Consider the following 23731-nt stretch of genomic DNA (forward strand, 5'->3'; position numbering starts at 1 on the left):
CTAGGTTTATTTTAATCACCGCCACCAGGAACACAAAAACAAGAATTAGCATTTACATTGTGCAACTTCTGTTCCATTGCTGTTACTGCATTTCTTCTTTTCCTTAACTTATTACACCACAAACTTCTGGTAAGAATGAAAAACACTTAACCATGGAAGCGGAGCTGCGATCATTGCCGAAGTCACGTAACAGAACATTTCTCCTTGCTGGGACACTCAGATCTCTACTTCTCTAAAATTTCCAGTTCTTGTCAACAGTAGCTCAGATTAATGAGTGTAGAATTTGGAAAACAAAACAAAACAATTTTTGGTTGGTGATCGCTATTTACCTTTTAAGTACACTGAGTGGAAATTAAAATTTTAAAACAAAGACGGTGCTGAGCACAGCCTGTGCCTTTCTCATTTCCCTCCCTTCTTCCTTCCTGACAGTATACAATAGGTAGACAAGGATTTCCTATCCTGAGCAAGTACATCTTAAAATGAGTTCACTGATCTAGCTTTAAAGTAGATCATTAATCAACTATTATACTGCAAATGACACAAATTCAAAATGTTATTGTTTGCTCTGAAAAGACAATGTACGTTAAGGCATTTGGAGGCAGTAGTGACAGTAGCCACAGAAACCCTTATAATAAAGGCCAAGTAGAAATACAGTATTAAATGAACTGATGGCTTGAAAGAATGTATTTGTTTACTGCAATGATATAGCATAGTCTTTTGCAAAAGATTTTAATAGCATACTCCTATTACATTTATATTCATTTACAGTTTGGGAGGCAGTAGCTTGTAATGTGAATTCAATTCATTATTTCTCAACTTCACCCTACAGAAAGCAAATTACTTTAAAACGAAGAAAAATAATCACCAGTAAACTACAAATTAGAGTGGTGTCTAAAGAATTAAAGCAAACTACTGCACTTATTTAAATAGAAATATTTATTTTCATAAATTTGAAACCATATAGTTTCATTTTTCACAATCTAGTTAGCTATGTGCTATACATACCATTTTAATCTTTGATTTCACTGCTTAATAAAGTAATAAATTAAAGCTCCCTACTAGAATGATAAAGTAGTTAATTATTACTAGCACATAAAGGATGAGCACCACATTGGGCACTGGGGCAACGGATAGTGCTTAATGGTTTTATTGCTTCAAAGATGGATCGGACTTGATACTGATATTAAAAGATGGTATCCCACCTGACATTAGTAGAAAAAATGGAGACAACTAACTTAATGATAGCTGGTGGGAAGAGTGGGCAAATTAGTGGAGTGAAGAAAGCAGGAAGAATCTAATTTCCCAAACTGAAATTTGGCCACTGAACTTGGATTAACATTATTTTACCTAAGGAGTCAATTACTACAGAACAAATTAAACACTCTCACTTAAAACTATTTCACCCCATTTCTTGCATGGAGCCACAGCTACCCAACGAATCAATACTCCTGCAATAACAGCTTCTTTTCTGTTCAGTATTTAATGCATCTGCCACACAGAGATCTCTAACTTCATGGGATATCTAGTACCGGTACTGACAGATCTAAATTTCTCTCTGATTGATAATGATACGTCAAGTACTGCTCAGCCAAAAGGCTATGGTCTAGATCTTCACATGCACCTAACTCCCATTAACTTCAGTGTGTGAGGGACAACATTATTACCCATAACGAGTTCCTGCTAATTGTTTATCATCTTATCAACACCTGTAAGGATCTAGCTACAAATGAGAAATACCTAGACGTAACAATGTCTTCATGGTTTCCACCGATATCAAATTCCAGCATACAATCCTGTATACACACACATCCTGGTTCTCATGTGTGCAAGCCTACATATATATTCCTAGAGAGATTCTTACATATGCGAACTGTGCAAGGAAAACTCCATCAAAGCGCACCACTTAGCTGTCAGACTCTGCCCTGCTTCTCAATTAAAATATTGGTGTTCTTCTAACAGCTGCCTTTAAGAAACTGGAGTAGGATAGCTACTTAGAGAAATTAAGTGATTCAGCATTATACCTTGGCAGGCTGTAACTTAATGGGCCAGAGTCCTCATTTTAGTAACTATTAAAATTTATTGAGAAATAAAGACTTTTCGCACTGCTGTTTTCTTCAATAAAATGCATTAATCTACTAGAGAGAGAAGCATTTTCCTCCTAACCAACATAGAGTTTGCTCACATATAATAATTAGATCAAACATAGGAAACAATATTCTTTGGTAAAAGTGGGTTACATTTAGTTTCCATTTTAGCAAAATGTACCAGTTATTCATTTTCTGCTTAGGTAAGACATTTTTATTGATGTTAAATACATCACAAAATGCTGACAAAAAAAAAAAAAACATTTGAACAGATACATTTATAGAAACGCTGAGCACATTGCCTTGTAGTTTGCTTAAGAAGTGAATCTATTTCTAGTGCTGGATCCACAGTATCTGTTGCACTAGACCATAAAGCATGACGCGTTATACTTCACTGTGTATTTTGGGCAATGCTGAGCACAGTGCTAAACAAAAAGATCACCCATCATGAAGGCCATTTGGAGTTTCATAAAGCAGTCCATTTTCTCTCCAACGCTTGCAGGGTGCTGCTCCTGGTGGAGTATCGGTGCCACACAGGAACAAATTAAACGATCATAAAGAGGGCAATATAAGCCTCTTACAGAGCCGTAAAATTCTCACCGGTAACAAGGCAAACATCTGCGTGCTCACTGTCTCCTTGGGAAAATTAATACTTCAGACTGCTTGGAAAAAAAAAAAATCACAGGAATCACAATCACCATTTTAACCCCAGCTTCCACTGGAAGTTCCTTGCATTAACACAGATGACTCACGCTGGAACACAGCAGAAAAAAATCAATATGGTCAGATTGTGCAGCCTTCCAACTGCTCTCAAATCCTGTAAGCCCCAACTCCCCATATGCTAGCTCCTGCAGATGAAGACCTGGCTTGAGCAGACTAAGTGATAATTAAATGGAATAAGTGTTAAAAGTAATGACTAGAGATGACAGGATGAAAAGCCCTCCCACATGATAAAGCTGGTAACTCTTTAAAGCATTCATGAATATGACCATTCCCCAGCGTACCCTTACCGCTATGCCAAAATGATGTATTTGGAGTGTAATAATTAAAACAATAATTCCCAACAAAGTGGGAATTATGAGATAATTGACCATCCTGAAGTATTAAGCAAACTGCAGTAAAAGCCAAGGATGCTCAACGCTAAGGTCAATTACAGTATAATTATCTGAATGACATTATTGCTGTTATAAAGTCTGTTGAAAGTATAAAAGAAACTATAAAAATGGATACAGCATGCATCACAGTCCAGGGATGACCAGACAGTAATGCTGCTTGGTTGGATGGTTGGCACCAACGTCGTACGTGGGCGTACAACTGCCACAGACTGCCTGCAGGCACTGCTCCAGGCCTGGGCAGGCACTGGCTGCTGCCCTGTCCCTCCAGCTTCCCCAGCACCCTGGGCTGCTGCATGGAAGCCACCTGAGACCCTCTGCCTCTTCCCTTCAGAAACCACCAGCAGACCACCTATCTGGGTTTGTCTCGCCTGCCCCTCTGAAACTGCTGGTGACCGTCCTGCCTCTGCTGCCTCTCACAGCAGCAGGCTTCAGACGATCTGTGTGAAAAGGGCTTTCTTTTTTCTGTTTCAGACTCAATCTTCCCACTCATTTTGTCATGTCCCCTAGATCTAGGGCTGCAAGAGTTGGTGAACATAGCCCGGCATTACCCACCGCCTTGCGGTTTTGCACATCATCCCTCAGCCTTCTCCTCCCCAGACTGAAGAGGTCCTACCTTCCCAGCCTCCCCTCATCAGGTGGGCTGCTCCATCCTGCTGGTTATTTCAGCTGCCTTTCCCTGTTCCTCCTCCGTTCTGTTTCCCTTGAGACACGGAACCAGGAACCACACACGGTGCCCTAGCACCAGCCACCAGACACAGAGCAGCAACACTTCTCCTTTAGGATAAGGCCTGCACCAGCCCAAGCCAAGGCAGGAATTGTCACCATGCTGCCATCCCTCAGGTCGTGGAAGAAAATCCCACCAGCTACCAGGTTTCCTACAAAGGCCTGCCCAAATCACATGCTGCCCCCCCGAGCTCAGGAGATGCATGTGTGGAAGAGGCAAACAGCTTCAAGGAGCCCTCTTGCCTCTTCCATGAAATGGTGAAGGAAGTTGCCCAGCCTTCACCTCCACTCCTCTTTTTAGAGGCAGGTGATGAAAACTGTCTGGAGCAGTCTGTCAAGGCCATGTCACACACCCATGGAGAAAAACTACAACTAAACTCCCACGTATCAAACGTTCTTCATGGCTCCAACTATAAGGGAACACCCATCTGTTTAAAAAAAAGCATTTATTTACATACTTCTGTACGCACATGTACATTACTTCCATTAAACTGCGGGAGGTGGTATGAAATACCGTGGGCTGCTCTGTAGGTACCGTATGGTGTTGTTTGTACAGGGGCTGTGTTCCTAAGGTCACCCACACCTCCACTGCTAATACAGCTTTTTGCTCTTATTATCACTATTACTACATCCCAGAATCCATGCCAGCCTCACTGAATTTCTGCTATTTGCATTATTTTAACAACATCCTCCCTTCGCTGTCCTTATTTAGGCAACTGGGTTTTCCTTATCCCGTTATGTATACACAATAGTTATGATCACACGGATACAGCCCAGAATAGGCTTATCAAAAGAGGAGAGACCCAAGTATTGTTCCCCACATATATCACCAGTCACAGCGAACATTTTAGATATTTCCTGCTGCTCATTTCCAACTTGTTTCTCTACTTACCCAAACTAAAACCCAAAACCTAGTCTGCCACACCAAGATCAAGCTGTGTTTTTTGTCTCATTCACTGCCTTTTCCCTGTATCTGCGTTTTCAGATACCAAAGTCTCAGTAATTGTTTGTGAAAAATGCTACTAACTAGCTAAGAAAGACACAGAAAAAAGCTGTTTTTAATATCACATGACCCTGCCCGAGCTAACTGAATCGAGCTTAGTAATCAAGGGTGTGATAATTATTTTAATACAAACTATGATTAAGATGCAAACTTTGAAGTTTTATATAGCATTTTTACCCACTAATTAACTTCACTAATTGCAAAATTAATGAAGTTAATTAGTGGATAAGAGTGTCATAAAAAAACATCAAAGTCTAGATGTGCAGTGCTGCTGCAAGAGCAACAAAATGGCCGTAAAAAAAAGCCCACAGTAAAAGGAACGTGTGGGCTCAGCAGTTCATCTTCGAAAGACAAGTGTTCTCAGAAGTTTTACATGAATAAAAATATAGATATGTATATCCATTATGCATATGTGCTTGTAATTGCTTTAAACATAACCATGCAACTGTTTACACGGGTGATCTGCTTGCCCTGCTGGCACCACTGTGATTTCTAATCTAACCTAATCAAAAGCACCGAAGTCTAGATGTTACAAAAGGGGTGATAAAACGAATAATAAACCACTACGGCATGCATGTTAATTCCAGTCGTGTATTTTAACATACACTTACCAATCTGCTATAAACTGTGCTGGCCACGCAGGAGAAATTGGAGATATCCAGCAATTTTGACATGTAATCCTGTCAGCATGTGCTGTTGTTTCTCCAGTCCCTCCTGGTGTACAGGCACACAGTGGTGGCAGGAAAAGGAGGTGTTTAAAGCAATGGCGAGGGCTGCTGGCTAGCCTTTCACAGATGGATTTTTGCAATAAATCCTTTAAAATACAGCTTCTCCAGTAATCACTGGCTGAGGGACATAACACACATAAGGCCTAATCACTGCTGACACTGTGAGGGTCAAAGGATGGAGAGAAGAACCGATGCGGCTTAAGTACAAGCAGTGAAGTAGTAGAGGAGCATAGCTGTGAGGCAAAAAGGAAAGACAGGTTTAGGTTAAAGTATATCTTAGCACAAGCACATGAAGGTAGTGAAATCAAGCAGTGTGGCAAGAATAACAAGCATCCTTTGGTAAGCAAGACGGTTTGAACAAAGGACCTGGTTTCAGCAGGGAACAAAAGAAAAAGAAACAGATGGGGCAGGAAAAGGAGTTAAACACTTCTGATAGGTTTACAGAAGCTTCAAAGTTCACGGATTACATTTACCATCAAGTGTGCTCTTGTCCACATCTGCCAACTCGTAAATATTGAATTTAATTGATGGTAACACAACCCAGGCATTGTCAAACATCCTCCCCTTTAATCCGCAAAGCAATTCACCTGATCCATTTCCCACTCGCTGTCCCTCAGTTCAGTCTCCTCCCTTTTGAACAGACCCCAAACCAAGACCATGGGCTTCAGCACACAGAAGAGCAGGTGATTTGGACAGAATGAAAAGATTTACAAGAAGGTGTTAACACAGAAATTACAACTGGTACAGAGAATACAGAGGGTGAGAGCCCCAGGGCATATGCAAGATGCAACGGAATTCTGTCGCTAATGATGCCAGAACAGATAAACACTCCTGAAAAACCAAGGTGCACAAGTACAGAAATGCTACCTGACAGAGAAAATTCTGCTGCTGGCATATTGGAAAATAAATGCCAAAATCTGGCACAAGCCAGCATATCAGTCATCACAGCATACAGAATCCTAAACGTTGTTTTAACCAAAATCAGAGACACTGAAACAGAGGGGTCAAAGGCCAGTGAGTTACAGACATTCAGAAAGACTGAGGGTAAATACAATCATCACTGGAAATCTGAGGAACAGAGCTGTGCCAAGGAAACACAGAACTACAGCTCTGCTCTTCTCAAATATTTATTTGGGGTTCCAATTACTGATCTCTCATGCTATTTCCTTCAGCAGAGACCTGAAACAGTTTGAGCAGCTCTAGCAAAATAGAGGCAGAAAGAGAGTGTTGGGAGTTAGCTAGAGAGAACAAGCGAGGGAGAGCACGCAATCACAGGATAAGAGAAAAAGCTCAACCAGCCAGAGCATTCAATGCAGCAATTTAATTGTGGGCTCACCACCATGAAAGAGAGAGAGACAGATAACCACCAGCCTGCATTACAGGCTTTGATTCAGCAGCGTGCCACAATGCGAGGAAAAGCAGCGGCGCTCTGTGAGCATTCTTCAAAAGCCAGTGACGGATGCACACAGAAAATTCCCAACATCCAACGTATCTCCAGAATATTAACACTAATTACATTTCCATAGCAGCTGAATCTAAACAGAGCACACAAGGTAATTTGGTTAGTTTTAGAACAGTAAGAAAACACTAAAGACGGAATGTTTTATGATATCCATTAAAGGCCTGTGTCAGTATGCTTTATACTTTGTTAAAAAATATCTATAAGAATCAAGAAATCCCTCTGAAGAACAGCTGGCCCTTTTCTCAGACTGAGTACCAAAGTAAAACTGTTATCCTTTCACTTTGCACGGTAATTAAAATGGACTGTACGGCACTGAGCCAAGCTGAACACGAACACTTCCCTGCAGTGGCTCAAGCCACGGGGGTTATAAAAAATATCGTCAGTACTAGCAACAGAGGTCAGGAGGTAAAAATACACACACATACACCCCCCAAATTTTCCATGTTAAAGTAATAACAATCAGGTTTTAAGGTTTACCTTCTCTGGGGATAGCTAAGTGGATTCCCTTTTCATGTGACAGGTCCTAACAACTTTCTCCAGGGATTTACGTTCCCTATCTAATTCTTCACTTTGACCGGAAGGATATAACCTGGCACTAATTAGCCTTTTTTGTTGCTGTAAAACCACAGAGATCATGTCTGAAGGCAGTCTCATGGGACATTCCATTTAGCTGCTTTCAGCAGACATTCAAATCAGACACTTTGCCCCAGTGCCCCACATTTTTAGTTTTGGGTACATCTAACACAGGTTATATCCATTACAAAGGCATCAATTTGAGTTTTCACATTTCCGTTCCTTTCCAATGTATCTATATATATATAAATTCTTCAGAGGAAAATGTTCATTTTTTTTCTTTCTGCATGTCTCAAAAGTTGCTTTGCTGCAGAGATGACCTAGGAGATGACAAGAAAACAACGCAAATGATTGTTTTTACTGAATACTTCAAGGGTACCACTAATGATCTTTCTCCACACTTTCTAATTGTTCCATCTTTTCCCCTTATTTTTAATCTTATTTTTTCCTGACTTGATCAGTAGGAAAGTGATAGGAAAAGTTATAGAGGGTAACAAGATTATAAAAAGCACCCTAAATTTCAATAGAAACATTATGTTTACTTGCACGTTGCTTCAATCAGCAGCAAAGCACTCGTGTTTATCTCAGGTATTAAATCAGAGACTGGCAATTTGCTCACTCATCTCTTCCTGTGTCAGATCTTGTGTTGCTTTTGAAGACCAAATATACTTCAGCCTTTTCTAGTATCCTACATGACTGAGGAAACCAGAGTCACTGCTACTCCTCCATGAAAACAGAATTCATTATCCAACCAGTGCAGGTGAATAAAACATGATTGGGTGCTATTAAATATTTGCAAATTACAGCTCATGGCGATTCTGAAGAAAAACGTTTTCTCAAACATCTAAAAAAATATTTTCCAGAAAGAAATCTTTGAGCACTACCGTTCTCCTCCCTGCCCACATAACATCCAAGCCCACTATCTTTGCCTCACTTCATTTATACTCACCTACTTGTGTTCCCAAGACCCTTGTTCAGGAAATTATCCTATTTCCTATTCAGGAAAGCGCTCGAGCAGTTGCCAGATTTGAGGCACACACTTTGATTTCAGAGAAGTTACAAGGCAGATAAAGAAATGAGAAAATGTACATATGTGCTGAACTTTGGATGCCTACTGTGTGCTACCCTGAATCAAGACCTCAGCTGGTTGCAAAAATAATTGTGCCCAAACTTATTTTTCAAATCAAGGATTGTGGTAAGTGGAATGGATAGAACAGTGGTAGGAACACAGATCCTGCAGTCAGCCTTAAAGCAGTTACATCAGTATATAATAGCGCATTATATGTACAACACCTATTTTGAAGACTGAGAAAATAAAACACACGGTCCTTCTGCCAGATTTTTAGATGCATTACAGCTCCTGAACATCCTAGAGCTTTGCCAGGAGAAGCAGCAGTAGCTTTTATTTTTCTGCTCCTTTCATTATTTATATTAGACAGGTCATGCTGTTAATTTTTTAAACGTTAAAAGCACAATCAAATACTAACTTCAGGCTAGCTGGAAATGTTTTGATGTCAGGAATGAGCAGCCAATACATTTTTAATTCAGGTTAGAGGAGAGGAAACGCAAAAATCTCCCTCTTGTACTCCCCATACACTCTGCCAAGTAGTTAAGTGTGATAACTGGCATGCACACACATGACCTTCTGTTCAATTCAAATGAGTTATCTCAGATAATTTGTGAAGACTGTTCTGTCTCATTTAAGTCCTTCATAGTATGATCCATCTTCCCCTTTGCTTTTGTTACGGGAAGGCTACAGTAATCCCCCTAAAACGGCATTCTAGCAAACACTCCTAAATTATGTAATTCACTAGGTTCAACTCTACTGTTACAATCATTTTCAAGGAAGATAAGTATAATACATTATCATTATAGCTATACAATCCTGAGTTGAATTTTCCTTGGCTGAATTCCTAACATTTTAATGCTGAAACTGATCTGTTTTAAAAACATCATGTGAAAGGTTTTTTAAATACCATACATGCTCAAGATTTTTATTTTAAATGGTTTAGAAATGAGCTGGTAGAAATAGGGGGGAAAAAAAAAAAGTCTTACGTTCTTTAATCTAGCATTAAGTACATTTTAAAGAACAAGCGGCATGTTTCCAAACAAACTATTGCAGTGTACAAATTACCCAGCAGGGATGGAGACAACAATACCTATGGTGTGGGTTTAGATCTGCGAAGAAGTTGACATTTCATCAAGGTTGTCTAGGAAACCATTTTTAAAATTTATTTAGAAAACAAAATGAAAGATGTTTATTTCCGTTTGGGATGCTTATAGAAAAGCTGGCTAGTAACAAGTTTATTAAAATGACAAGTTCAAGGTACTTTCCTTGTTGACTGTAAATAACCACCCTGTGAGCCAATTAAGAACATGGAGATCAAAGGCCCAAGCAATGCTATAAAACGAGTCACAGTATTAAGAGAAATCTTCCTCAAGCTACCCACAACATGGGAAATTTCCTCTACCCACCATTCACTCTCCTAATGGACCAGCACAGATAAGCCTTTTTCAGTTTGCTGTGGAGTAGGTAAAAAACTTACACCTACATGTTACTGGACACCTAAGCAAGTGGCTTGATTTTATGCATGGTCAGGGACTGTTTTAGCTGTTAAGACTGATCCAGATGAGACTCGAAGCAGCTAGATGGCGAGGAGGCAAGAAAAAGAGTTGGGGAGGTGTATTAGGATTTTGCCTCTGATTTGCAAAATGGGTTTCTCAGTTGGGAAGTGTTATTAGATCCCAGATTGCAGCAGTTTGTCAGTGCATTTGTTCTCCTTAGTAGCTGCCAAGACCGTGACTTTTCGAGGCAGAAGTCAGCATTGCTAGCAACCTGTCTCCCAGTGCAAGACTTGACTATTATTATGATCTCTGCACACATCAGATTCAAATTTGACATCAATGTAGGGCACGCTTGTCCTGATGAGTGAGTGGGGTCTTTTCACCGTGTGCGCAGAGAGCTGCCAGCAAGTCTCTCACTAGAATTTAAGAGGCTGAATTGTAAGTCACACCACTGTTACTGACTGACATCTGGGCTGCCTGAGCAAGAGTGTACTCTGCTTCCTTGCAACACCACCTTGCTTATTCCTAGACACAGTTACATCCTACCCTAGGTCAGAGAAAATCTTGAATTTTCATTAGTGCTTCCTGTAATTAGGGGACAGATGCTGAAAGCACTGAGTCCATTCCCCTCAATTTCCACATTACTGGGTGGAAGCAAGGGAAGGGCTTTTAGCATTGTTGTGGCCAGTGAGATCGTCAGACTGCGCGTTGCGCGCAGACTTTAGTTCTGACAGTACATGTAAATTTCCATTTAAAGACACCTAGAGCACCAGATGGAGCCCTTACAGTGAGAAAGTGTAACAAGCTCTTTCACAGCAGGCATAATTGTATCCAGAGCTCCAGCCCGCAGATGGAAATCCTTCTTCTCTGCCTACACCATCTCCCCACAGGGCACTTTCACTACCGCCAAAAATCACATTCCCATACCCACCTGTGGGGCTGCTCCCCCTGCAACCAAGCCAGAAGACGCGGGGGAGCGCCTTGGAGCCCCTCAGCACCCCACGTTAGCTGCGGGTCTCGGTGGTGTGCTGCACGGCATGGTACACGACTGCTGAGCGGGTCGGTTAGGGGCAGGGGACGTGGCAGGCGTGTTCCCTGTGCTGTCGCTCTCCCAGCAGTGCAAGGGGGTTCCTCAGGCACTGCCACATCTACAGCCCCCAGCACTACAGACGGATCTGCTCCACATGAAAACAGCAATGTGATCAAACCCCGAGGAAGGATGAGAGTTCAGCCAAAGCTTCTCCTCTGAAAAAACATACAGAGACTAGGTACTCGGCTGAAACAGGTATTAGCCCTGAAGGACTGAGCTGGCAAACTTAACCCACAAGAGCTACCACCAGAAAGCATCGCCTATACATTTGCCCTGAATGGGACTCAAATGCACTGAGAGATTGAAAAGGAGGATCAAAAATTGTGTTTATATTTGGGAAATACAGGTTCAGTAGTCTGCTCTTTTATCTGATTGCGTGAAGTTAATTAAGCCTCTTCATGTCTCAGTTCAGTATCTATAAGATAGGGATATATCTAGATAGATTATATATCTATAAGATATATAATTTCAGAAGCCTAGAGAGCCTTTCTTTTCTTTATAGGGTTGGTGAGAGGATTAATGTGTTGAAGATTTGGAGGTACTTCAGTATTATGGGGATGGATCCATTAAATACCTTAGACTGGAATGGACAAATAAGGGTGGAAAAAAAAAAATGTTCCTTGAACCAGCAAAAACACAACAACAGCAATCCATATACTATAACAGAGTGGCTATGCTCCAGCAACTAATATGTCTACAAATAGTAATTTTAGCCTATTCTTAATTTGCATAAATCCATATCACACAGACAGATGAAATGTAAAAGAGGAAACACTTCTGCATTGTTTATAAGCCTGCCATCAGCTGAACTCAGAGAGGCTAAAACCTCTACATCTGAGATGTAACTAAGTACCACCGAACAACATTTCAGAAATTGTTTTTTTATTATTATTGTTGTTGGTTTTGTTTGTTGTTGTTGTTGTAGTTTGTTTGTTTTCTGAATTACCCATGGGTAACAGAATTAACCAGGAAATCTGCTATCTGCAGGCTTGTCTTTGAAATGATTTTTCTCAAATTAAACTTATGCATTTGAAATGTGAACAAAGCCAAACCTGCAGCTGCCTAATAAACTCAGATCTGTACTTCAAAATGCATAAGGCCATCTCAAAGACAGCCAGATGTCAGATGAACCTCTCTGATTTTGCAGAGCCAGTCTTCCCATCATTACTTGTTTTACTATAGCCTACTAAGTATGCAGTCATACCCTGCTTTCTGCTACACAGTGTTTGCAATTACAGCACTCCATAAATATAAAAAACAAACAAACAAACAGGGTGTGTGCTTATCTGATTAAAATCCAATGTAAATTATATGCAAAATAGGTGCAGCCCACTGGCTCATGGCAACATGCCAATAAAGACCTTCTGTGCTGAAGGCTTGTGCATCACTGATTTAGGGCATCATCTCTCTGTTATTCTTATTCTGTTTCATTATTTTACACTTTCCTATGCTCTATTTTTAATATCCTTTCCCAACTCTGCTCTTATTTCTATCTGGATGCTGGCACTCCATTTTCTTACTGTCTGATGCCAGTCTATGAAAAAAATCTTGCACCGTAACGCGTAATCACTTTGTAATTTGGGTGAGTCCAAATCCATTCTCAACCTATGTAGTACACCACTCATCTCCCTTCTTCTTGCTCCTGTAATCATTCACAACTATTGTTACTCCAATGCAAATTCTTTCCAGAAGCACTTTCCTGCTTCCAGGTCTCAGCTTCCCAAAACTCGTGCTTTCTCCTGGTAAAGCACAGCTTGGGGCCATTCTTACAGGTCTGTGAGCAAAGCAGATTAGCCTAAAGAGCTAACTCTCTGTAACCAAGTACAGGGGAAAGTGCATTTCACATGAAATCAGAAAACTACCCAAGCTTGATTAAAAAGCACCCAGGCAATGCTGTAGAACATTCATGAGTTATTTCTTCTGAATTCTCGCATAATTTAGATGACTCAAAACTGGATTTCCCAAATGCTGTGCAGAGATGATTATGGGATATATTTGTTTTGATTGGGCTTTAAGTCTCTATTTTTCAGAGATTTCTCACTTTTCCTTCATTCAGGGTTGAAATTTGCTATGAGAATTTCTTTAGCCCCCTGCAGAACTCTTAAGGGAATTCCCTAAAGAGAGAGACAAAAAGAATTGGGGATTCATCATGCACAAGCTGATATTTACAGTAACACCACTCCCAGTACCTGCCTGCTGGAAATAGCTTGATATTTCTTCACTTTCTTTTAATATTTGTAGGATTAATAACAAATTCAGGCCCTGATCCCACAATATTTAACATCTGGGCAAAACACTCCTTGCTGACGTCCACAGGGCTCTGGTTTGGCACAACAAACACACTGCAAGTTACAAAAAAAACCCTCAGCAATGGCAGCAGTAAAAGGCAATTTCTTCCTTATCTCTTTTTGTGCTGCCCTTCTTTTGTTGCTGTGAAGAGGCTTGGAACAATATGGCAACCATAACAAAAGGGAATAAAGAAAACACTCATGGATGATTGTTCAAAGTGGGTCCATAAATGCCAAGATTACCTTGCTACTAAAGCATTTGGTTTTAGGACAACTTGAAGCTGCACGAAGGCAGGCAACAAAAAATACCTGCATATGACAGCTTTGGTGCTCCAAACCCTTGGGGTGCCTCAAATACCACCAGGCGCACACACTGCAGCAGAGGCAAGAAAGACCTTTGTTTGCCTTCATACAGCTGTAGAAAACTGCATTTTCTCCTCTCATCATAGTGGCGTCTTCACCCCTGTGAACTCTATTTGCCACTTTCCAGTTGACCTGCACAATACTTGGAGGTTGATTGTTACAAGAAAAGTGTAGCTGCAATAACAAATATGAAGCATCTCTCCTGCTAAGTGGTAAGACCTTCCAGATCATACATTAACTTCCTCCATGACCAGCCACGGCAACCATATTTCACAACGCATTAAATGCATTAAGGGGCCCATGCAAACAATGCAAAGGCACAAAGCTCAGAGCCAGAGACAGCTAGAATGAACTTGCACCTCTTCCAGGGCCGAAACGGCCTTTTCAGCAAAGATATCCTAAAGTAACTCTATTCTTCTCCCTCTATTTTCTGCCATCACTCATGAAAGACTTGAAAAGAAAGGACAGCTGACAAAAAAAGAAATGGCAAAACCGTGAGTCAGACAGAGGTAAAAAGGTTAGACTCTGGGAGCCAGAAACCGCAAGGATAGACCTCTTAGACACGTATTTTTAAATGCTTCCTTTCGCTCTCTTTCCTCTCTTCCAGAAAGACTAAATGCAAAATGAAATCATCTTACAGAAGGACAGCCGCTTCCCCCCTGTGCTCAATCATTCCAGTCACACTATGTTGTCCAGTAACCTGCATTGATAATTCCTCATGAATAAAATGCCAACATTATCATCCTCAGCTATGTTGTTGACATGCTTTTGCTATTTCACTAAAAATACCATTAATTTTCTGGCTTCACAACAGCTGAGCTACTCCCCATTTGAATATACAAAAGAGTATTTTGTTTAAACCAAATTAAAAGCGTTCCAGTAAATGACTTCAATTTTGCTGGCTATACTACTTCAGTGTATACTGCTCTATTTAATCCCCTCTTTTCCCAACTCTACCCCCTTCTACCTCCCCCTCCTTTTCTTTCTTTCCTTTTTTTTTTTTCCCCATCCCTTTTTATACTTAATCCTTTCATGCCAGGAACTGGATTTGCCCAGCAAGACATCCACAGTCAGAAAGCGCTTGAAAAATGTGGTGCCAAAGAGTTAAGGCAATGGTGAAATTGCCTCCGCTCTGTTTTTATTCACCTGTGTTTGCCAAAACATATTTAGCAGGGAGGAAAGGAAGCAAAAGGGGAGGGGGGAGCACACAAACACTGAACACACCTTCCATTTCCCATCCTGATTAAGTGTCGACATTCCCCATTTAAGTCAGAATGAAAACCACCATTACTGCCAAGCCCTCCTGGCATCTCAACACTTTATTTGTTCCCATTTGTATCTAATGCTTTTGTCAACAGTTCAACAAAAGTCAAAGCAAACAACCCACTACAAACACTGGGGGTAACAGCAACAAGCATGAATCCTTCACAATTATCCAGCCCAGCTGCTCAGTGCCTGTCCAGGCTGCTTTCATTTACAACAGTGTCAACAAAAGGCTGAAACCCAATAACTAGGTGGGTCAATACTACCACTGTAAACCCTCCAGAGAAGGAAATGCTGTTCTCCTGCTTTACTGCTTCAGCAAACATGCAGAATAATTCAGTTAGATAGACAAGTGCTTGCCTAATCATTTGTTGTCTGAATTATTCAAGGCTTTCCCCGTAAACTACTAAATGATGGCTCTTCAAATATTTCCCAGGAACTACCAGATGTCCGAAAGGAGCAAATGAAACATTAGGCAAATTCTGACACAGCAGAGGACAATGGTAACCTATGATCCTGAAAAGCGTAGTGTTCAGAGGATTAATGACTTCCTACGCATTGTTTCTGGTGTTACTGTATAGAAAGCAAACAAGTTTTTAAAATACAAGTGTTAGGCACACATCGGTCTATTAGTTGCCTGATCTTAATCCAGCATAATCAAGGCTGCTGCCTACAATTTTTCTTCCTCTTTTCAAGTGTAAGTTGTAAAAGAGCCCTCTCCAGAGAATATCTAAGACGTGAATAAAAATAAGCACAGCAGTTAGTAAGGTGGACGCAGGCAACGTGCGTTTATTCCCACATCTCTCTCCACTGCTCATTTGATCTCTTACTAATCACCCACCTTAGTGTTTCTTTCTCCTCGGTTGTCAGGCGAATGTTCACGCGCTTTTCTCCAGAGGTTTCCTGAGGGTTCATATTTACGCTTTCAAAAAGCAGCGTAAACCAGTGCTACAAGGCAGCACGTTTAAGTGGTATTTCATTTTTTACCTCATTTGTCTCTTCAGTGCAGGCAACAGCCACCTTCAGAACATACGTTTCCTTCGTTTTGTTGGCTTTGGCCATAACCACATAACTGCATTAAAATATTGTTTTTAAACTTTAAGAAAATGTTAGTTAACAAGTATTGGTGCTTGTTTTGATTTAATCTTACGTTTGGCACCAATAAGCCTGGATAATAGCAACCGCTTCATCTAAGACCAGTTTACGTATACATCACAGAGTAGTGTTGGACGGATACATATTTTGAGCCAGAACACAGTATCAAATACATTTACAAATATTTTATTTTTGACATCCACAGTAGCAGTCGTGCATGCTGAATATCTAGTATTCCAAAGAGAATCCCTGGCAGTTTTAAGACTTAGCAAAACAGCACGAGAAATTCTGTCTGTATGTCAAATTAAAGCACATATTTTTGTTTTTATAATTAAAATCTGTAACATATTTTGTTTGTAAAACAGTTTTAGAGTGATTGCACTGTAACAATCTCTGGAGTTCTGTGTTGTCAACATAAAAACCTTCTTCAGTCAAAAAAAATTTCATCCCATTCCTGTCCAAAACAATTATGAAACGTTTGTCTACTACATAGATGCGGCTATGTCACTTTGTGATTGCCGCAGCTGTTTGTAGGCATTCCAGCCCTACTCCACTTGGTGGGCAACTTCAGTTACATTTACTACTATAAATCAAACTAGCACTATTTGCAACACTAGGTTTGTTTATCAGTAGTCCTAACAGCAGCACCTTCATTGGTTCAGTTGATTAGCAATATTTGTAAAATGGTTTAGGGTCCACGGGGACCAAAGGCACAGTGGAGAGGTACTACAGCACAAAAAACACTTGGCATCAAACGAGTTTCAACTTGCACAGACAAACTGGAGAAAAGACTGCACCGTCTGGTGCTAGATACTCTCAAGAGAACCAGGGAGAGAGAGAGGGAGAGACAACATTACACCAAATTTCCCCCCCTTCCTATCCTACGGAGCAGGAAGAAGGGCCCAAAAATGGCACTTCCAGCCTGTGCCATGGCTGGCGGCAACGCAGCTACCAGAAAACCTTCATGAAGCACACAAGAGTCCCACAGAAGAAGGTCTGCTAAGTGCTTAATTGCTTTCAAATACCCCGCGGTGTGATATAAAGCTTTCAGGCTGCCTAGGTGGTGAGCATACAGTGCTTTTTACAAAGGCACCAAACTGACCCTGGACAGGCTGTCTTTATGCTGAAAGCAGGGTGCCTTTCCTACTCTAACACCAATTATGCATACTGACAGGGCACCTTACATCAAGGGAATAGCAGGAAAAGGGTTTCTCTCTCCCCACAAGGTTTACTGGTAATTGATTTTAAAGGGCTTATTTTTACATTATTCAGACGTTTTTCAGAATTCCTCTCACATATTATTTTTTTTTTCAGTACGGGACAGCAAAGCTCGCTACAAAATGTTTGCAGGTGAAAGAATTGAAAGGAACTCCTTCTCAAAGCAGGGGAGGAAAAACGTAACACTTGTTTCCTGCAGGGTCACAATAAATTTCGGTTTGGCATTTTTAAAAGCAGCCCCGAAACAGAGGTGCGACAGACCTGTGGCATCAACAAAAAACGAGTTCGGCAAACATCAGGGAGAACCAAGGCACTCAAAGGCACGATTATAATTACTTCAAGCCAATGACAGTGCTTTCCTCACGCCCGGCGCTGCAACACCGCAAGGGGAGGCTGCGTGTTGCTGAGGTCAGCGCTGGCTTTCTAACTCCAGCAGTGACCTCCGCATCGCCTGGCCGCTCGTTACCGAAGCAAAAGGAGCGAAGGGCCCGGCAGCCCGCCGGGCTCGGCCACAACCCGTGCCCACAACCGCTCGGACCCGCGGGGCGGCCCGGAGCACGCCGGAGGACGGGCGGAGCGCTCGCCCCGCGGATCAGGGGAGGAAGGCGGCGTGCCCAAACCCTTCCCTTCCCCGCTTCCAGGCGATGGGGAAACCTCCCCCTGCCGCCCCTCGAGAGGCTGGGGCACGGGGTGCAAACACAGCAAGCCGCGGCGCTCCCTGCGGAAAGCCCGCTCCTCGGAGAGGGGCGACCCGAGCACAGCAGCCGGCTGGGGCAGCGTTGTGCTCCCAGCACTTCATTAAGTCCCTGCCGCCCCCTGCCAGCGCCGAGCTTGTTTCCAGCCCCCCCCCCCCCCCCCGGCTCGGGCCGGGTGTTTTCCCAGCGAAGCCGTGGGACGGCGGGGCCAGCAGCGAGCCAACAGCGCCCCGACGGCACCGCGGGGACGGAGCGGGGCGGCCCCGGGCCCCCGGCGCCGAGGGAGGAACAAGCTGGAAAAAAAAAAAAAAAAGAAAAAAAAGAAAAAAAAGGAAAAAGGTTAATTCAGAGATGTGCATGCGTTTCACACACAGGGTGCCCCGCGGTCTGTTGCCAGGGCGACGGGAGACCACCGGCGGGCGCCGCATTGGCTTTATCAAGTGCGCCCCGGGACGCGGAGACGGGGAAGGGCCGGGGGAGGGAGGGCAGGGAGCGATCCCCGCTTGCAGCCTGCAAAGCCTCAGCCCCCAAAAACCCTAGGCTGCAAAGCCCCATCCCGCACGAAGCCCGTCCCCGGTGCCCCCCGCGGGCCGCAGCAGCGTGCCAGCAGCCGCTTCGGCGGCGGGACCGAGGGAGGGGAAAAGAAAGAAGGGGAAAAAAAAAAAAAAAAGGGGGGGGGGGGGGCGCACCGGCTTCCCAGGCACGGTGCGGGAAACCTCGCCGTCTCGTTTTTGGATCCCCCCCTCGCAAGGGAACTCTGCAAACCCGCCCGAAGGAGCCGCTGCCGCGCCGCGTCCCCCGCCCCTTCCCCGTCCTCCCCTCGCTCCGGTCGCGGCTGTCACGACTCTCGCGGCACCGGCGGCAGCAGCAGCCGCGCACCGGGCGTTAATCCAGCCGGAGAGCAAAGCGAGGAGGCGAGGGCGGCGGAGGGGATCCGTGGCCGAAGCGGCTTACATTCAGGTTCGCGGGAGAAAGAGCACGCAGAGACAATCATTTCCTGGGAAAAGCTAAAGCCTAATGAGAATTTACTCTGCCGCCTGTATTCAGACAACCAACCCTTTTGTGGCTAGGGCTTCCTGAGTGACAGAAACCCAGGGCCCCTTAATAGGATTTCCATATTATTTCCAACACCTGCCTAGAAGTTATTTGTTTACATTGAAGGAGGCAAGATTCTCAAATCAGACATCTGCTTCTGGTTCAGGCATATCTTAGGAAACTATCTAGAAAGAAGCTTTGTTGCTATGGAGACATTTTTATTTTCTTCCTTTAGTTGGCTGAAAAAAACATTAGCATTTCCAATTTTTTGTTCTTCAAAAGGCCAAATGTCGCTCAAGAAAACACAGAACTTTTCAAATCGTCATGCAGAATAGGCTAATCGAGCTTTAGATGTTTAATTAATTATTCGACTCAATTAGAAGTGTACCGGAGAGAGGCGGGAGGCCCGGTGTAACTTTCCTGCAAATTCTCCTCAATGGCTGATTCCCGCTGGCCAGCGTAATTGCTCAAAAACACATCTAAAACTTTGCAATTCATGATGCACTCGACAATCTTTCACAACAACTTAGGAATCAGTCAGACCACTCATTTCCTCCAGCTTCTTCTAAAATCAGCCTCAGAAACCAAAAACACTCTGACTGGGAATTTACTTCTTTCCCAGCGCGGGGGAAGAGACAGCAAGAGCCGTGTAACACCAGCATTAACCTGCTACCGGCACTCAGTGTCTTCAGGCAGGGGACGGAAAGTTGCAGTGCGTTTCGCCCATGTTGCTGACTCCACAAGGTAATCTCTTCTCCTCTTCTCCCTCTAGTAGATAATTAGAATGCCCAATGAATCCACTGATACGCATTAAAATAAGGGATGTCTCAAATACCTTGGCTGTAAAGGTCTTAATAACAACTCAAAATTAAAATAGGTGATTAGCGCTCAATGCAGAGAGAAAACCTGTCACAGTGCTGGCATAAACACATAAAGCAGCCACCTAGTTTGTGTCCCGCTTCAGTAAAAGTTGATGAATATTATCTATCTTCTCCTATCCCTTAGGCTAACACCTCTTTAACTGAACCTGCAAACACGTGCTTCATTCCAGACACGTTCACCCTGAGCAAACTGGTGTAAACATGAATGCCAGCATTCAGGGTATGATTTTAATTGCGCATTTACATTACAACGAGGACTTCAAAAAAAAGATAATAAATAAATCCATCTCCTCCCTCTGCTTCTTTCCTCCTAGCTATTACACTGTCAAAGACTTTGCGCTGGAGAAGACCTTTCCACCCACCTCCTCACCCCAGCAAACTTCCTCTTCCTACTCTACAATGTGAAGTCATAATCTTGTATTATCAACATCACAGTCTGTTGCCATGGAAATAATTAGACATGACTGCTCAGGTTAGAAATTACAGCCCATGTAAGTGTTTGCCTCCTGGGTGAAGAGAGCATCTGGAGAGAGAACATTTGAGTTACCCTAAATCACCAAGTGGCAAAATAAAGTTTGATAGTGAGAAGCGCTGTAGGAGCTCATCCAAATGTGGGCACACCACTGAGTAAGAGTCACCCTGCCGTAACAGGCACAAGCAAAGAGGCCAGCATAGTTTATACACAGAAGAAGGAAAAAAGCCATTGGGTAAAGGAAGTGAAGCCACAGACATGGCAGAATCAACTAATTCTTTGATAGCAGGGTACATGCTGTTACTTTCATATGAATGCTCTTCACTAAATTAAAATTCCCAGACGACCTCATTAAAAAGGCAAATGATGTGACACTGAATGAAAGAAATGTAAAATTCAGTTAAAAAAAAAGAGATACCTGAGGTTCAGTTTTGTGTTTTAAAATCTGTTAAAAACCACAGACTTGAATGACATGCTACAAGTCTAGCTATGAAAAGGTTATTAAGAAAAAAAAAAAAAAGGGCAATGCCAAAAAATCAGCTCCATAAGATAGACCAAGACAACAAACAGGACCCTGCTAATTAATATTTGTTCTGCTTCAGCAGACAGTTACTGGACGAGACTGCAACAAACAAGCATGTCTCACCCAATCACATCATTAATCCATTCACGTTCACCACCTGAGGACCAGCTATGCCCTACAGATATTTATTCATCTGTTCCACATACAAACAATTACAACACATTTTCTGGAATTAGGGCACCTGTTACATTCAGCACAGCTTACATGCCCAGAGGCAGATATCAATTAATACTGAACAAATTATTGTATTGCGAGCCAACAGAAGTTACTCATTATATTTTGATAATGCTACCCTCAAAACACCCATGAAGATCAAAACACAACTCTTGTGGAGCAAAGTTTAGTTCAAACATGTTCAGCTCAAAAATTACCACTTCATCATTACAGAAAGCAAAATACACGCAACGCCTTGTTTCCGTACAGAGAAAGGCGCACGCAGAAGCCACGACACGAATGCGAAACATGTTTTGATTTTTACAAGCCTGTGAAGAGCTTTTCAGCTGAGTGGTATTGAAGTGGCAAAATGAAATGATCAGGAAATAAATTCTCTAACTTTCTTTAGGCATGTAACAGATAACTATGTTTCTTTGGCTCGTTAAATACAAACTGAATGCAATGGTGTTTGGCAGGAGACTCATATCACTGGAGGAAGTCTCACTTAAAAGAAACTTGACAATTAAGATGAAGTCTACTGCAGTGAATCACGTCAGTTTGTGGTGTTCCTCTACCAGTGGAAGAACAAAGTCCGAGCAATGCAATTACATTTGGTAATATCCAGAATTCTGATCGTATATCTTGGTCTTTTTTATTTTAAACTACCTTGTTCTTTTCAGAAGCATTACAAGTATCAAATAACAGCTGCAGGAGTAAGCAGCTTACTCTTACTTACATACTAAGTGAACAGAGGTCTAAACACTTAATAGCGGCTAACAGCTCGAGAAGCTAAATTGAGACAGGCTCAGGTTTTAGCAAGCACTGGAGCACCTGCCACCAGAAATGTAAATGGAACACGAGACTCACACCAACGAGTCCCCTTTCTCTGTATTTGCCACACGTATAATTATTAGCCTTCCCACAGATTAAGGCAAAAGTAATCTTACTGCTAAACCCACTTGAATTTGCCCTGACAGACTTCTCCTAGTTCACTAACATGTTGGACAGAAATGCATCTCCAATCTGCGTTTGATTTGTTATTTCAGAAGCTAAAATTATCCTTTCATGTAAAACCCCCCCTTTTTTTTTTTCTTTTCCAGAGGGATCTCAAATAGGCTATTTTATTCCAGCCACAAGATAGCAGCTTTTAATTATTGACTTATTGTGACTGAGATGAACTCACAGAAATGAACAGTTCCCACCATGTTGGCATATCGTACTACAGGTATGGCCTAGCCCCAAATAATTTACAATTCAAATAAAAAAAAAAAAAAAAGGAAAAATACACCACATGGGTATAAAGAACAGAAATGGATTAACTACAGACAGGGAAAAAAGTTGCAAGAGTTTAGTCCCATGTACAGGACAGTGATTTTGAAGACTTTGAAATTCTTGAATATGTTGGTAAGGGACATCACTGGCTGTGACAGACCCAAAGCTTGGCGAGCGGCTGGGGGCTCCTTTAGTCCAGGTGTCTCAGCCAACGCCATGGGAAGAGACTGCTACCACTTGATTACTGTCTGCCATATGACACCTTCACACACAAAATGCTTCCTAAGCTTCTTCAGAAGGTAATTTTTACAGAAGGGGCTTTGTTATGGACCAGAGAAACTTTTGTCAAATTTGTCCCAGAGACAGTGGGTGAGGAGCAGGCCAGGAAGAATGACATGCCTCCTGAATCAGCAGTCCTTACGAGAGGTGGAAAAATCCTTGCGGGGTGCAAACAGAAAGCAAGGGCACACTGCAGCACCGCAGAATCATATTTTATTTATTTACTAGTTAGCCAAAAAAAAAAAAAAATTATTCTTACTGCATTGAAAAGAGAAAACATCAGACCTTCTCAGAAAAGCTATATGTTTAACTGTGCAGCTGCTTGTTTGTCTTTGAGTCTAAACACATATTATTCTGTCATATCCCTTAAGCCACCACTACACTGTCAGCACAGCCCCTTGCTGCCCTTCCCTCCCCTCTCCTCTGCCTTGAAGAGCAGACCCATGACCCAGTTTACTGCATCTCGAGCTCTTCCCCACTTCAAACTTTGCAGAGGATTCGGAGGACTGAATCTGACATGAAATCAAAGAGTTCCCAAAGCCATCCTCCTCCACCGAACTTGATGTGCAGATGGTGATCTATTATTTAGGAATAGCTCCTGGACAATCTCATGTTATCTGGAAGGTCCCTCCTCATTTTCAGCAGTGAACTGCTTGCTCCAGGGAGGTGCTGGGAAGGATGCAAGGCTGGGCTCTCTTATCAGGCAGAAAGTGTCATGTTTAGAAGAGTGATACAAACCGAAATGGGACTGTGTCTGAAAAGAAACAGCCTTTTGATGCCAGCCTGCCTTA

The 23731-nt window shown here is 42.4% G+C and overlaps 2 protein-coding genes across 3 annotated transcripts in view; one reads left to right on the forward strand and one right to left on the reverse strand.

Moving 5' to 3' along the window:
- LOC308185290 (transducin-like enhancer protein 4) overlaps positions 1–23731 on the reverse strand; it is a 97513-nt gene that overhangs the window by 15692 nt on the left and 58090 nt on the right. The gene's annotated exons all lie outside the window — the stretch shown is intronic.
- LOC308185291 (uncharacterized protein) lies at positions 154–23079 on the forward strand. Its single transcript, XM_080573209.1, has 2 exons — positions 154–20044; positions 20496–23079. Exon 1 carries the CDS (start codon positions 17916–17918, stop codon positions 19152–19154), a length of 1239 nt encoding a protein of 412 aa, XP_080429335.1. The 5' UTR covers positions 154–17915; the 3' UTR covers positions 19155–20044; positions 20496–23079.

Source organism: Anser brachyrhynchus (assembly GCF_964034855.1).
Source record: "Anser brachyrhynchus genome assembly, chromosome: Z".
In the NCBI taxonomy this organism is placed as follows: Eukaryota; Metazoa; Chordata; class Aves; order Anseriformes; family Anatidae; genus Anser; species Anser brachyrhynchus.

Excerpts from the sequence above, each read along its gene's own strand:
- LOC308185291 (XM_080573209.1), top strand. The coding sequence starts at position 17,916 with ATGACAGTGCTTTCCTCACGCCCGGCGCTGCAACACCGCAAGGGGAGG.